The 16,463-nt window shown below is 41.8% G+C and overlaps 1 protein-coding gene across 1 annotated transcript in view; it reads right to left on the bottom strand.

Annotated features, from left to right (window-relative positions):
- Nucleotides 1-16,116, bottom strand: part of GXYLT1 (glucoside xylosyltransferase 1) — a gene marked incomplete at both ends in the record, with an annotated part of 33,300 nt that extends 17,184 nt beyond the window's left edge. The window contains 2 exons of the mRNA XM_080636356.1: nt 6,788-6,880; nt 15,899-16,116. Coding sequence (XP_080492482.1) covers nt 6,788-6,880; nt 15,899-16,116 — 311 coding nt within the window. The remainder of the gene's footprint in view (nt 1-6,787; nt 6,881-15,898) is intronic.
- Nucleotides 16,117-16,463: the final 347 nt, after the last annotated feature.

Here is a 16,463-nt window from a genome sequence, read left to right as displayed (position 1 = left end):
TGTCTGAACCTGAACAAGTTTTGTGTCACGAGTATCACAGGTTCGGTATGAGAGCAATACCATTACTGAACCTCAAAGTCGAGGTTCTGAAAGTGTTAAGACACTTTCCTAAAAATCTTCAGAGGCAACACAGGAAACACAAAAATACAAATGAAGATTTCTTTATGCATATTTCTAAATACTAGTAGCCTGATGTTTTGGTGTGGCAGTACTTAGTGGAGAAGCTGGGAAAAGCAACAACAGAGTGAAACAGAACCTGTATTTTATTAAGGGTTTTGAACAGGCTAACAAGGAAAACTTGACAGCCCTCATTTCTAAAAAAAAAGAAATCTCCAATAACGTGGGAGTCCTCGCTCCTGCAGGGGGAAAACAAACCAACCAACCACAAAAAACCTTACACCAAATTCCAGTAATTAAAATGGCAAAGCAAAGAATGCACCTGTAATCCAATAGAAGTTACTGAGCAGGAAGCCACGACAGGATTTGAGTGTTTAGGGACAAACAAGAGAACTTGATTTGTCTGAGGATACTAATTATACAAGTGGCAGGGACAGTAGAAATAAATGAAATAAAACACTTGAGAGAGCACATGACAAATACTCCCATGAGTTTAGAAAACACATTTCAGATAATTCACTTTGACACTGTGACAGCAAAAACATACACTTTAAAACAAGCTGCTCAGCAGCAGCGTAAGGCCAGGTACAAGCCTTGCCCTGAAGTATTTTGTGTTGAAGTGTAGACCTTCATTCTGCAATGATTAATTCTATTGTGGGGTTAATAACCTCTGACAGAGGAACATAGTTGGATATACTCAATGAAGCTGCTACAAGAAGACTTTCCAGAACCTGTCTGTCAAAGCACTGCCTTATGCACATCATGACACACTGTATATTAAACTAGCATTTCTAGGTCAATTAAAATTATGAAGTAATAATTTGGTAGCAAGATTTAGAGGTGTATTTTGACAGGTTGCTCTCTTCTAGAACTTTCACTGCATCCCAGCTGAACTCTGGGGGGGGGGGGAGAGATAGAGAACCCAAACAGTACTGATGCTAAAACACTCATCAATTCCATGAAAATCTTAGCTCTGCCCTTTAGACTTGGCACAAGGCTCCACAGCAGGGGATCTCCTGTGTAAGTTTAAAGTAGGGCTCTCCTGTTCCTGTTCTTATGTAACACATTGAGAGCACAAGAGAGAGGGTACTAAACCCCCAGGAACACCCAGACATAAGGAATCCTTTACACAACTCCATCTAATCTGTGATCATTAAGCCAGTCCCAATCCTAGCCTGCTATACACTGAGGTCACAGCACAACACCTGCTTCTGCAGCATGCACAGACTGCCACATGCCAAGCTCCAACCCTTCCAGGGCAGCTGCAGTGTTACAGCATCTAGTGTGACCTGGGTACCAGGTTCAAAGAGCTGCCAGTGTGTCTGAGGATAATTTCATTTTTCTCTCTGCTTTTAAGCCACATTCAAATACAGTGGCACTGTCACTATGGAAAGCCACAAGGAAACCATAGTCAGCCTTAATTCCATGTTACAAACTTTGTGCCTTTTTCCCATCTGTTGATGTACTACTAACACACTTCAGGATCTACAGAGAGCTCCCTGCTCAACTTCCCTGGCAATCAAGCTGTCCTCTCCTTAACACTTCCTTTACATGGCTTGGGAAGCCAAGGAAGGAAAGGTTAGCATCCAGGTACTAAGAGAGCAAGAGTGGTATGAGTAACTGAAGCAATAAATTCACCTCAGTTGTCCTTTCAAATTTTACTCTGGCCCATTGAGGAGAGGAATTACCATTTTTAGTATAATTGCATTTGGTTTGAACAGTATAAAAACATTTGTCCTTTTCTGAGAAAACTGCTGCTAACCTGCACCACTAGTTTTTATATACAACCACCTCCATATTTCATAATGGTAATGCAAGGATTATTTTGTAGCTTACAAAAAAAAAAAAAAATTTTAAAAATCATTCTACATCAAAACAAGTTTTCCTACACTCATTCTGACAGAGCAACAGCCTTGCTTTTCTTTGATCTTTTCTCCATATGGTCTGTAACACATATGAGGGATGCAATATTCAGCTTCCTAAACATGGTTGCTTAATAAAGTCTCTCAGTCCTTCCACAACATCATTAAATTTTCCTTGATATTATAACCAAATGGACTAAGCTGCCAGGCTCAGCTGTGTTAAAGTTGTTTACATTTACGAAAAGAACAAACAGAAGCCTGCCGCAAATGTGTTTTCTTCTTCAGTATGAAAAGCTACCCGCATTATCAGTGCAAATATTTCACACATGCAAGCTTTTTGACAATTAGCATGGAAAATGCAAATTATATCCATTAAAATATGCAAGGAAAATATTTTCCTATAATCAACCTGCATTATTTCAAACCTGGCACGACGTACCTCAGAAAAACAAATGGTAGCTGTGTAAATACAAAAGAAATGGCTTATTTATTGCATCCTTTTTTCTTTTAATGCTTTGTGTTTGATCCAAATCAATTAATCAAACCAAATTGATCATTAAGGAGCCTAACTGAGCAGCCTTTAGTTATCAGAAAAACAAACAGGCAGAGTGAAAAGGCAACAAAGACTACACTGATTAAAATGTAACCGTTAAACCATTTCCACACATATATTAGAAAGAGGATCAAGGTAACTACGGAAATCATCCAGATTCGAAAGTGATGAAAATTCCAGGTTTTTACTCAACTTCTTAGCTTTCTGCTACTGTACTGAATTAAAAATAGTTCATAATCAGAGCTTAGTTCGTAAAAGTATGCTAATGACACTAGTGCACATGATGTTCAAGTGTCATCTATTCAATTAAACACTCAATTAGAATATTAGGTTTGAAGTTACAACATATTAGTCATTTAAAATTTGACTACAGAAGTCCCAAGCCTCATCTTTCAATGAGCTAACTAGTTTAGAAGTCCTGCTTTACAGGACTGTCAAAATTCATCTCAGGATATCAACACAACCTGGACTTCAATACACTCAGAAAACGGTAAAACTTTTCTTTTTTCCATAGGTAATGCAAATTAAAACCCACTTAGAAACAACACGTAACAACTGAAATCAGGCAGGTCAGATAGCCATAGTAATGACACCCGAGAATGTCTTATTAATCAGTCTCAGTTGGAAATAAGCAAGCATACCAGCTAAATGACACTCAGCACCTTGAAAAGTGTATTATAAATGATACGCATCATCTAAATCATGCAAAACCTGAGCCTCATGTTATCTTTATCAGCATTTTTTAAATTCTTGATAAAATCTATGCCCTGTGTGTGAAAGTGACCTCATGCTTCCTCTACCAATGTGAAAGCTAACAAATATTCTGTACCAAGAGCACAGCACAAGACATCCTGTCTCAATAATGTTGATAATCAGAATGGTGATAAACGTGGGGGCAGAATAGCTCCAAAATCCTTCCTACATAGACAAGAGATTTTACACTGATACTTGAAGAGACAAGATCCTTATTATCCATTATTAGATTTAGCAGCTGTTCAGAGCTCATCTATATAAAATGGTGTTGAATTAGCTATAGCAAGAGTCATTCTGAAGCCTATATATACACCACTCCTAAAAAAATTATAGATTACTCTATAGGTGTCCAACACTTCTATTATACTAATTTGAGTCCTACAAATCCACAGAAGATTATTGTCACTTCACACTTTATACACTTACAGGCAGTCAGAGGAAATGACACAGCAAACTGCATTTCAAAAATGTCTACGCCAAGTTCTTTCTCTCATGGACGAACAAATCTCTGTGGTTCTGATATCCAGGACAAAAACAAAAAGCCAACCAGAACTTTAAGTCAGAAACAGAGAGAAAACAAGCCAAGTTTTTTTCAAAGAGAAGAATTAAAAATCCAAAAGCTGAAGGACTACCTTCCAATGCTTGAACAACTGACGTGGTAAAGAGAAAGGAGACATTCTAATACCGAGATGAATTTTATGAATCTGCTATTGGCAAAGAAATTCTGGCTACATTCTCTGCTCTTCTGAACAACCTAAATTTGTTAGTTTATTGAAAGAGCAAAAACAGAACACCAGAATCTCCATTCACAAACTGATTTATGATCCGGATAAACAGTGTTCTCTTTTTGTGAATTAAACCAGGCCAAATACAAGATTCAAATAAGTGTTAGTGCAGTTCAATGACCTGACTCTGCCATTTCTATTAAAAGCAAACTAATTGGAATTCCCATTATTTTGTTGGCATGTCTACATGCAGTGGAGTTGGCTATCTTAGGTTATCCACCAAATATATAATTCTTAGGTTTTTCTCATATCCCTATCCCAGTCTCTTCAGAATCCAGCTTTATTCTGCACCTCACTACAACAACCGCACTTAAAAAGAACACAAACGTTTAGCCAACCCAGGATCAAATTATTCGGAATAAGACACTATGGCAGAAGTCTCATTCCTTTCTATTTCAAAAGATACCCAACTTGGAATGACAAAGTCACCTGTTCACAGAAAAAGCTTTCAAGAGGCCATATCTTTATGAAGAATCTTGAAGTGGCCCTACATACACAATCTCAGAAAACAAGAATGCTAGACTTCATTTCCTGTGGTTAATAAACCTGCAGGGAATTAAGTTCACTCCTCTTCTACCAAAAATCTGTCTCCAAACTTGAGAGTACGTATCACATTCAAAGCATAAGATGATACCAAAGGTCTAAAAAACCCTTCAGCTTCTCAGTGCTCCTAGTACCATGCACATCTTTTGAGTCAAACAAAATTATAGCTCATACCCAAAGCTGAAACCGAACTGCAACTATCTTCTGTGTTATTCCAGCACATACAAGGAAATGAGGCTTAGATAGGAGGTTCAGACACTGAGAAATTGTAACTGCTTGCTGCTATCCAAAGAGGAAGCACTTTCTCCTCCTCTCTGCCACAGCACCTCTGAAACCAACTAAACTTACTAACAACAGGCAAGAAATTAAAATGAACTTTGAAGGAGGCAAGGGGGGCCCCCTCTGAAGTTAGAGCATCTCACTGATGAAATCAACAAGCAGAATGAGCACAATATACAGGATTAATTTAATAGTAATATATTGATCATCAAACCCAACCTGAAATGATTAATCTGAATGCCACATCCCCATTACACATATAAGCAGCTTTTTTTCCTTTTGGTTGCAAAATGTATAAACATGAAATTTTGCAAATGTTAGGGGTTCACAATGACAACTGTTTCAGCCTGAAAGAAACTACACTCATTGAGTAACAACATAATCAATGTATCCTTCAACAGACTTGTCTTCAGAGCCACATACGGCATTTTTAACAAGATAATACAAGTTACAGGTTAAGGTATGTGCAAAGAAACTGCATGGGGCTTCTCTTCTTCTGGTTCTAAAGTCCTACCTCCCTTAACTCTGGCAGAAAATCCAGAAAGGAAATTTCCTGTTTAGCGCATTACACTGTATTGTGGAGAGTTCATAGACATCACCAGAGTCAGAAGAGAGCGAGACCCTCTCCTCCCTCACCACTACACAACTGGCTCAGATGTCCATGGATAAATGAAGCTTACAATCACATCCTGTCCCTCCACTAAGCATTGGCTAAGCCACTATGCCCTCCAACACAACAGCACTAACATTTGATTTACCCCTCTGTGCTAAACCTCATAAACTAAACTCCCAACAGCTATCCTTTAAGGAAAAGAAAAAAGGTTAATCTTTTCAGACAGCTAAATCTGCCAAAGGAAAAGTCATGTGAATGCCTATGGATTGACACACTGGCTACCAAGGGCAGCAAGAAAAACTTGACAGTCCCAAATTACAGGTGCACTTCACTAACTGACTAAAAGTCAATTTAAGCCACCTCTTTAACTTCCTGGCAACTGATGACCTTAAAAAGCACTGACAGAACACAAGCAGAGAGGAACAGGGAACACACCTGAAGTCTTCCACAAAAAAAACGATTTTCAAAAATACACTTTCTTGTGAAATTACACCTTTTTATTTCCTTTGCTTACCTAGAAATATTCAAGTTTCAGACTAAGAAGAGATAACCGTACCAAAGGACAATCAATGAAATCCTAAATATACGAAAAATTGATTTACAACTTTAGTTATGTACTCAAGAGAACTATGCAGGTTAGAAAGCATATCTGTCAAGTGGCTTGAGGCTTCTTCCATTTCTTTTCATGCTACTTCCATAATCTGACAGCCTAAAGCATCTGAACAACCACATCAAAACATACCAACTTCTTGTTAAAGATACAAGTTTAAGGACACAGTCTATGCTCTAACGTAGTGTAACTTAATGCACATTCCAAACAGTTGTTTCAGTGCTTTTGGATTAAGTACCCTCCTCAAATTCTGTAAAACATGTAACTTGAATAAAGAAACTTCAAACTTAACTACAAAACGTATCTGCCAGTTTTATTGAAAGTTATATCATGGGTATTACTGCAAGTTTTATATATCAAAAATAATTCATCAATAACTTTTCAGACAATATTCAGATGGACTTTTTAACAATGTTAGCAAGGCTCTATTTAATGAAGCAACATAACTGGAAAAAAACCCTACTCTTTGTAACAACACTTGAGTCTACAGTTTTATAAATATAATAGAACAGAAGAAAGCCCAGCTAAAGGCAACCATAATATACACAGGTGAAATGCATGTGAAGCAATCAAAGTATTTTGCTTTGTTACCTTGCTAAATAGCCAAAAATACTCATGAGCTACACCTGCCTGCAATCAAATAATGAAGTACTATTTAATAATAGATCCTACCTAAAAGCAGCTTCCCAAAAGCAGTTCATTCCACAAACATCAGAGGGCAGCATCCAATAGGAATTCCAGAAAGATACAGACAAATTCTTACACCTAACAGGATAAGACAAAAATAACCTATGTAAGTGTTACTGATTTTATGGTAAAGTTAAAAGGATTATTTTCTAGCTCTAACATAACTTGAGTAGTTAATTACCTGGCAGAAGACTATGTGACAGAACTTGGGTTCTACAAAAGAGAAGCTACTAGGTGCCAACCAGAAGGATTCTTTTGAGGAAGACTGGTCCCCATCCTTTAGCCTTTCCTCTCCATGTATTTTCAGAGTGGAAAAAACAAAGGGGCAGGGATTTCTGAGGGTAATTCTATGTTGTTGTCTTAGTATAAGGCCACAGATAATACAGTGAACGGCAACACTTACTGCTGGCAAAAACTCCTTCACCTTTGCAATGCTTTTGTCTACTTCAAGCAGAGGAACACGCAGAGAATTTCTTTTTCAAAGTTACATTGTCTATTTAAACACAATCCCTATTCATCCATGACCCTATTCAGTGGAAACCTGCAAAGCTGATTTTTAACAAAACACGGCTTTGCAGCACCAACAAATTCCATTGTTTCATAACAAAATATTGTTATGCAATAACAAATTTGTTAATGCAATACCAAAATAATCACCACAGCTGGCAATTTTCCTTCTCCATACTAATGACAAGACTTATAATTTATTGACTTGTGCTCCACTAAAAAAGCAGGTTTTACTATAGTCCACCACTACATTTTATGCAACAGTAATATAGGAAATATTTTAAAAGAGCAACAGAAGTGTGTTTCAGAGGCTCTGGTGAGGAAATCAAGACTTAAAATCTTAAAGGAGCAAGTACAATATTGCAAAGCAAGGCGTATATTCGAGTGACCTCCTTTGCTTCCCCTTTTGCACTGGTGACATAAATGCCAATAATATTAATACTCCTTTGAAAGTTGGTATCTGTAAGTGAGAGGGATGTGCAAGAAGAAAACCCCCAAACAGCGTGATGATGAAAAGGTATTTAAGGACTACAGTTCAAAACTCTACTGGAAGTTGGCTTTGCAAATTTGAAATGAATCAGCATCATCTTGGTGGGATGACCTGGTACCTGTAAAGGCTAAAGTGTTCAAATACCAGACTTACCAGAATAACGTAGTATCAAAAATAGCAAGCTGTATAATTTCTTCTTTTAACACTTGAGAAAAATGACCTGGTAAACAGTGTTTCACAAAAGCTCATGAAGTGCTATGGTTCTTTGGACTAGTTCTTTGGTATCCTGCATGTGTTTGCAAGATTAGTCAAGTCATTCTATCTCATTACTTAAGAATGGTCTCTACAAATAGATATCCAGGTACAAAAAAGGATAATGTAGATTGTGACCAGAATATCTGCAGTCCTCTGAGGAAAGCAAACAGTATAAAACTGCAAGCTTTCTCTGCCAGATTTTTCTCACATTAATCTTCATGGCTTTTGAAGTTTCTTAAAAACTCCAAGGCACATTAAGATCTTGTGCTTTTCTGAAAAAGCATCTTTACAATCTCCAGTGTGAAGCATTTTGAATTAACTGTCCCACTGCTTTTAGGATAAATTGACTCTCTCTCAGAAACAGTTTTCTGGTTTGAAAGATTATTATTATTATTATTATTATTATTATTATTATTATTACAGGGGATTCCTCTTCCAGCTGTCAAGAGCTGTGTTTTTCTAGCTGCCTTGAGCTACTATCCAATCCAGACTACCAAGACAAGAGGCAAGCTTGAATTACTGCCCAAGTCTTTTCTCTGACACATCAGGCCTTTCCGATGCCCCATTTACCACAATAACAAGGTTGTGAGCCTTGGATATGATTCATAAATTTTGTGTTTGAAACAAAAATGTTACTGGGACACATTTATGTAATTTACCTAATGTTAGACTAAGATTTTTTTCCTGCCATTTTTCCTGAGAAGTCTCTCTCAGCTGCCCATATGGTACCCATATTCCACAAAGCTTTCACATACAAAGGATTAAGAGGCTGGAATCATTGGACAGTATTTTCTTCTTGTAGTTCACAATAAAATCATTCAAAATGACACTCATGAAGGTTTATTTTCATTTGAAATAAAATCTGAGGAAAGCTTAGACTACAAATAAGTGTCACAAGCGTTTTACAAAGCTAGAGAGATGCACTGTATCTGTTCATCAAACGGGAACAGTCATAGTTACCTGAGCAAGGTTACTAGTCAGACAGGAATAGTCACCTCCAACATCAGGGAGGGACGTTTTGCTCACACCTATTACAGGTTATGTGATTAAAGGCCAGTCTCCACCAACAGAAAGCAGAAAATAATATCAGGTGAGGGAAACCCAGGCACACGGAGCACCCTGACCTAGCCCCAGTGCAGAAGAGCAGTCAGTCCATGGGCCAGGCAGAAGGCCCACCAGATGAGAAAACAAGCAAGGCCCTTCAAACCAGCTTACCAGATGCCTACATAGGTGTGAGGCTCACTGTGGGACTAAGGTGGACTGGGGAGGAATGAGAATGCAAAAACAGAGAGAAGAAGGTCCAGTTACATGTAAACCTACGGCCAGTCAGTACAACTGGCTATGTTGCATGCCTGATTATCAGTCTCCTCATTAAACCCAATTTGTTTTCCTGGGTGCTGGTGGGCTGCATTCCATGTGCACATACATGTGCATGCACAGAGGTGGAAGTGCCAGCGAATGAAAAGATGGCTGCAGATCAGAGGGGCCCACAAACCTGCAGTGTCAGAAACCGGAGAGACCTGTGCGCACAGTGTGTAGGTGTGCATGTTGCTACATATCATCACTAGCAAAGTATCAAGCCAGACTAGCCCGCAAGTAAGAGCAAGAGGCTTGGGAGCCAGGTATCATACAGGTCATAAGGCTGGGCCAGACTGCAGCAATCAGAAGGTCTGAGCTACTTGAAAGAGCCTCTCAACCTAACCACAAGAGACAAAGGTCTGAGGGATGGCTACGGGAAGGATCAGAAGGTCTAAGCCAGCCACTAGAGAGGCTCTGAGAGTCAGCTAAGGCTAAGGCCATAGGTCTGGACCAGCTATCCGAAAGACCCACCTGCTTGAGGCACTCCCATGGCCAACTGCCACAAGACTAATGCCAGTAACTGCAAAGATCCACAGTGTACTCATCTGTGCACATCCAAGATGGTCTGAGTAGCAGAACTGAACTGGGGCTGCAAGCTCCATGGGTTTACACGCTCAAGCCAGCAACAGAAGAGATCATAGGATCCTGTTCCTGGATAGCCTGAGTGTCTAAGGCTGGTTACTGGAGGGAACCACACTGTACACAGTAACATATTTTTCTTTAAAAGCCTTTCACCCCAATCGGGATTCTTGTGTTGTTTGTGCACTGTTTTCCCTATGGCCAGCTATGTATATATGGACTGAGGACATGGATGTCCATTGGGAATAAATGCTCAGCTTTGCTACTGGCTGGACCCAGGGACATAGAGCTGCAGCAGCCTCTCCATCAGACTACTAGGTTGGACAACTCCTAACACCAATGACTGTCAAAAACATAAAAGAAATAAAAGGGTTTTAGAATCACTAGTATAAGACAAGCATTCTCAAAGATCTGTTTGCCAGTTCAAGTTTCTCTCTAATTTAGCTTCAACACCCCTGACAGTAAAAATTTTAGCCTTGCAGACATAAAAAAGGTACCTATACTGTGACCTGAAAGGAAAAACACTTTTCAGAAGGGACAATTTTGTGTGCAAACTACACAGTAACACACAAGTCACACTGATGAAGACTGAGGCCCTGTGCTCACGCAAGTCAAGTTTCAACCATAAGGAAACCCCCAAACACCAGTGCTTTCGTTAACTGCACAGGTGGGCTTGCTATTAATGGAGATCACAGTTTCCAAGTATACTTTTCAGTCTGTGTGTCATCTTTTATCCTGCTGTAACTTCACAGCAAATTTAGCACTATGCCCAAAGGGAGAATTCCAGTCATGACTATTGCCTCCCTGTCAGTGCTGCCTTAACAATCAAAGTCTAATCAACAGCAAGAAACAACTGACAGATAGACTGGTGCCTCTGCCACAGCACAACGTGCAGAAAACAGCAAGGATGAAATTTTTTTGGTTCCTTCCTGCTTATCATCACAGAAGTGAAAATTTGGGAAGACTGATGCTCAATTCAACTCTCAAATGTACTGAGAATTTCTGAAGAGCTTTTCCTGAACACCTGCAGCAGTATCACAAATTTCTTATAATGTATTTTGTCAGAGAAGCAATGGCTTTATGAGATAGGAAACAGCAGATGTAATGGTAAATATCTGATACAGGACAACTTTTTAAGTGGAAACATCTTGATAATGTTTCATTAATTCACAACATTTCTATGAAAAATAGTATTTGCTAGTCAACTTCACTGCTTGACAAATTCAGCAGATTTTTTTAAACAAAGTTTCAACTTTCAACTTCCACTTGGAGTATTGTGTGCAGTTCTGGTGTCCCCAGCATAAGAAGGACATGGAGCTGTTGGAACAAGTCCAGAGGAGGGCCACGAGGATGATCTGGAGGCTGGAGCACCTCCCGTATGAAGAGAGGCTGAGGAAGTTGGGGCTGTTCAGCCTGGGGAAGAGAAGGCTGCGTGGAGACCTCATAGCAGCCTTCCAGTATCTGAAGGGGGCCTACAAGGATGCTGGGGAGGGACACTTCATTAGGGACTGTAGTGACAGGACAGGGGGTAACGGGTTCAAACTTAAACAGGGGAAGTTTAGATTGGATATAAGGAGGAAGTTCTTCATTGTGAGGGTGGTGAGGCACTGGGATGGGTTGCCAAAAGAAGTGGTAAATGCTTCATCCCTGGCAGCATTCAAGGCCAGACTAGACAGAGCCTTGAGTGACATGGTCTACAGCGAGGCATCCCTGCCCATGGTGGGGGGTTGGAACTGGATGATCTTAAGGTCTTTTCCAACCCTAACTATTCCATGATTCTGTGATTCAAACTGTTCAATGTTTCATTCTTTTAAAAGTTTTACTCCTATTTTGAAATGCTTAGACAGTTTCTAGACCAATTTCTTAAGGCACACGAATAGCTGAGAAACTGCTGGCAAAACTGCTGGCTAAGCTCTGACAGACAGAAAACAGCTGCGTACAGTGCAAGGGAAGAATGAACTACCTATTACAATGAACCCCCTCTGCTGTCTAAGCTTGTGGTTATACTTCCTACACTTTTCCACACACTATGATCCACTTAACTCTCCCTTTGCCAGGACAGTTAGAGAGCAAGAGAGAGAGACAGTTCGATACCAGTGTCACACGTTAACAAAACTGCATGGCTGGCTGCGTGAAAATGCCAAACTACAGCATAATGGAAAAAAACATTTCATTGTAATAGGGTCAAATCCATTGACCTCACTGAATTCACGGAACTGACGACAGACTGATTCCTGCTGTACTTCCCAAACTTGTCATCAGGATAGCACTTTCCCTGGACCTGAATAGAAAGATGAACATTATCTGTATAAATGAAGTGGTAGTATTGATAAAATTAACTGAAGATTCACTTCTCATAAGCACAACCTGCTAATTAACTGATCTGAAAGCATGTGGAGAAAGACTGACTTGACAGGATACTCCACTGACAGCAGATTATAGCACTATTCAGGCAAACAAAACCCTTCTTGGCTAAAGAAAAGAAAATCACTGCTGAGTGCGTAAATGCCTTCAGATGGCAGTTACAGTTGCTTTGCTAAACTGTATTTTAAAGCTATCAGTGAAAATAGCTGAAGCAATTCATTACTGAGAGTTACTATTAACACATATGAAATGTTAAACTTCAAGAAGGATTAGAAGGTTACCCAAACATAATTTACTCTAAAAGGTTATGAACTCTTTAGGATATTATACGATCACGGGATGGTCAGAAGTGTGCATAAAACAGCTATGTGGTTATCATGCTCAGACTCCACTAAAGAAACAGCTGAAGTATAAAAGCTGAAAACCCCCAACACATTCACAAAGATGTGTGTATCAATAACACAGGTGAGTGTAACATGATTTCATGCTAGAGAATAACTGAAGTATGGATCTTAAGAAATATTCAGTGGAGCATTTCTTAACCGCCACAGGACAGAATTTTTCCTTAAACACAGTTTTTAGGGAGTGTTCGAAGGGACTGACTCGTACCTGAGTTTTGCACAAAAAGCAGATAAAACTTCAATAATTTATAACAGGATGATGTTCATCCTGAGCCTTCAGTTTGACAGAAGTCTATAGATAAAGAATTCCCCACATAGGTGTCAACAGACTGATTTTACAAGAAGATAGGCTCTCATGAAAATGTATGCACAGGAATTATTTGTGGCACTCAAGACCTCTGGAAAATAACCTTCTCTGTTTGTGAAGCTTTTCCACATTGAAACGCTGGGCAGATTTATATCTCATTTCACCTCACTGTAGCAAGGGAGAATCTTCTTGTACCTCCATGGGGTTCTTGCCTACCAGTTGCTTTGACTTACAAACTACACTTTATACAAATACTAGAATAGCACAGCTTTTAAAATAGGCTTGGTTCTTTTTTTGCTAACCAGGAGCATGATGCACCTGCAAGTAATTTCAATGTTTACAAAATCAAATTCTTTATAGATTGTCTTTTACCCAACAAAAGTTTTTTTTCATGTAAATTGCGTATTTTCTTTAGTAAAACAAATATCATACATACGAATTTTTCCAAACATTTTTATTTAAAACTGATTTACGAGAGCAGCGAGGCACTGGTGAGAAGCTGTGGCTGCCCCATCCCTGGCAGTATTCAAGTGATATAAGGAAAGCAAGTGCCTGGAAAATATAGGGTTAAGATACTTCTAACTTAACTTAGGTCTAAGATAGAGAACAATGTTTGTGTTGTAAGTCTGTGGTGTCATAACAGAACTTAGTAGTCTTACCAACAAGAGTGAATTATTTCTTACCATCCTTCTAATTATCAGTTAGTTTGGAGACAGTGACACTCAAACATCTGCTAGCTTAGGATACTCCTTGTCTGCCCATCCTGTTCTGCTTGCAATAAATGTTGTATGAAGGTCACACTGTTCTAAATCTTTGCCAGCTATAAGAAACTTACAGATAGGGCTGGTTTCAGCTAGTTCTGTGACTACTGGGGCACCCAACTGTGCCAAAGGTGAAAAGCGCACCCTAAGGAAGACTGCTTACTTCATCTTGAAGACCCCTGCCCATGACCATCGGAGGGCAGTGCGCAAGCACCAAAAGGGAAGAGACTTATGACAATAAGTACCTAAACTAATTGCAATATCCCCTCCGCTCTCTCTGGAACGTAATGAACATGCCTGTTTGTGTGAAATAAATATCTGCTTGCTTAACCCCTCGGTGTGCAAGTTAGGAGGAGCAATCCCCCTTGCACCAGGGCCCATAATAAACATACCTGCTTTATAACTCTGAGTTGTAGAGTATGATTCCATGCTTCACAAGGCCAGGCTGGACAGGGATTGGTGCAACCTGCTCTAGTGGAAGGTGTCACTGCTCATGGCGGAGAGGGGGGGGTGGACCGGATAAGGTTTAATGTCCCTTCCAACCTGAACCATTCTATGTTTCTGTGATTATTAAGCCAGTGAAATCTCACATAAAACTGTTAATTCCAGTTATCATGTTTTCAGGACTAGCAGATTTCAGCTTCTCATAGTAAGTTTTTAATCATAATCTGGACATGAGAAACAAGAAGCTCACATTTTTTCAGGCCATAATCTGAACTAAAACAAAAGCATGGAGGGAAAAACCCCAACATTCTCTGAAGTAGTTAGACCAGTCAAAAGCTGGGTTTCACATTTCAGCTGACTCCACCCCTAGCAACTCAGAATGCTGTTTCATGGTGGTTTATGATGATTAAGTCAGAGCTCTGTCATCCTGCCATCCTCCATAACTCCTTTGCAGCAGCAACAACACTTTCATAATTACATGATGAGCCTGTTCAGAGTGCTGAGCTGGCCAAACCCTAGGCAGTTTTCAGGCAGGTCAGCATGCTGGATCAACACTTCTTGTGACCAAAGGAGTATAGGCTGTGTAAGGAATGCAGGGTGCCAGAGCATGTCCAGCATTTGGAAGGAGGGACAGTCACCAAATCATCACAGCTTTAAACTGCTACAGGTAGGCTGGCCCAGAAAGGCCTGGTCCTAATTTCTCCTCTAGCTTTAGCAACAGATTTCTTGTCACTCCTCCTTTCCTGGCACTAGCATTCTGGTAGCCACAGATGAACAAGATCATGAAGCTACAAATCTAAAGGAAAACTAGTACTTTTCCATTCTATAATCTCACTCGCTGCTTGACCACATGAAAATTTCTGCAGACAGGAAGAGCAGGAAACAGAAACACACAGCTATGCACGGTGTGAGCTGCTCAGATTTACACCACTTTAACTGCAGAACTGAAATCACAATTCCCTCTGAGAAGACTGAAGTATCCCATAGCAAGTATTTTTGTTTGAAGTTATATCTGGTGATCATTAAGATATCAAGTCTCAGAAATGAGCAACAGCCTGAAAGTTTCTCAGCTTGGAAGAAGAAAATCCACCCCCCTCACTTCACCCACCCTGTTCCAACAGGGCAGCAGCCTGACTTCAGCACAGGACAACCGCAAGCCGCAGACACTTCCCCAAGCAGTGGGACAGCCTCCCCGCTCTCTATCTCACCATTCCCGCAGCGGCGCAGCCACCCCTCCCGCTGCGGGTGCAGCCTGCGGCCACCGGCTACCCTCTAACACCGCTTTTAAAGTTTACTTTGTTTGGGTTTAAGGCTTTTTCGCCCTCAGTTCCGCGGCAGGCGGCATGCCGAGGCAAACACCGGCACCCCCTCGCTCCCTCCCAAAGCGCTTCCTCGGCCCCGCGCCGCCTCCTCCTCGTAGCCCGGACGCTGCTGGACGGCGCCGAGCAGCCGGGGGCGCCCGCGGCCACCGCGGGGGGCGAGGGCGGGCTCCGAGCCCCGCTCCGCCCGCGGGAAGGAGGGAGGGAGGAAGGAGGCCAGCGCGCTCCCGCGTCTCCCCGGCCCTCCCCGCAGGAATGCGGGACAACCACCGCCCGCCCGAGCCGCAGCCCGGCCCCCACTCCCCATTACCTGCTGGCCCCCGCCTCGCCTCGGCCCGAGCTCGCCGCCGTTTCCCGGCCGGAGCCTGCCTGTCGCCGAGCGCCGTCCGCGGCGGGGTCTCGGGCCTGCCGCTCCCGGCCGGCGCCGGCCTCCTGCTCGAGGGAGAGGGCCAGCTGGCTGAAGCCGTACAGCAGCGAGCAGACGCCGCAACCCAGGCAGAGCAGGGCCACCCGCGCGAACCGCCGCATCCTCCCGCGCCGGCCCCGGCGCCAGGCGGCAGCCGGGGCTCCACCGGCAGCGAGAGACCCAACGGACGCGACAGCGAAGCCAGCCCCAGCATGCGAGGGGCGGGGCTGAGCGAGAGCAGGGCGGAGCTGCCGGGGCGGAGCCAGGCCTGAGGCGCCCGCAAGGAGCCAGGTGCCGCCGGCGGGGCGGGGCGGTGTCGCTGTGGTGGTTGCAAGTCACCGTTCGATTGCCCCAACCGTGAATAAAGCTGGAAGTGCCCTTTTACCGGTGCTCGTCACCCAGGGGGACGCCGGTGCTTCTGCTTCCTCCAGGAGGAGCCGGCTGGGCCCGGTGTCCTGGGTGGGCCGTG

This window comes from Psittacula echo, assembly GCF_963264785.1.
Source record: "Psittacula echo genome assembly, chromosome: 1".
NCBI lineage: Eukaryota > Metazoa > Chordata > Aves > Psittaciformes > Psittacidae > Psittacula > Psittacula echo.
Note: the sequence above shows the minus strand (reverse complement) of the source record. Positions and strands in the feature narration are given on the sequence as shown.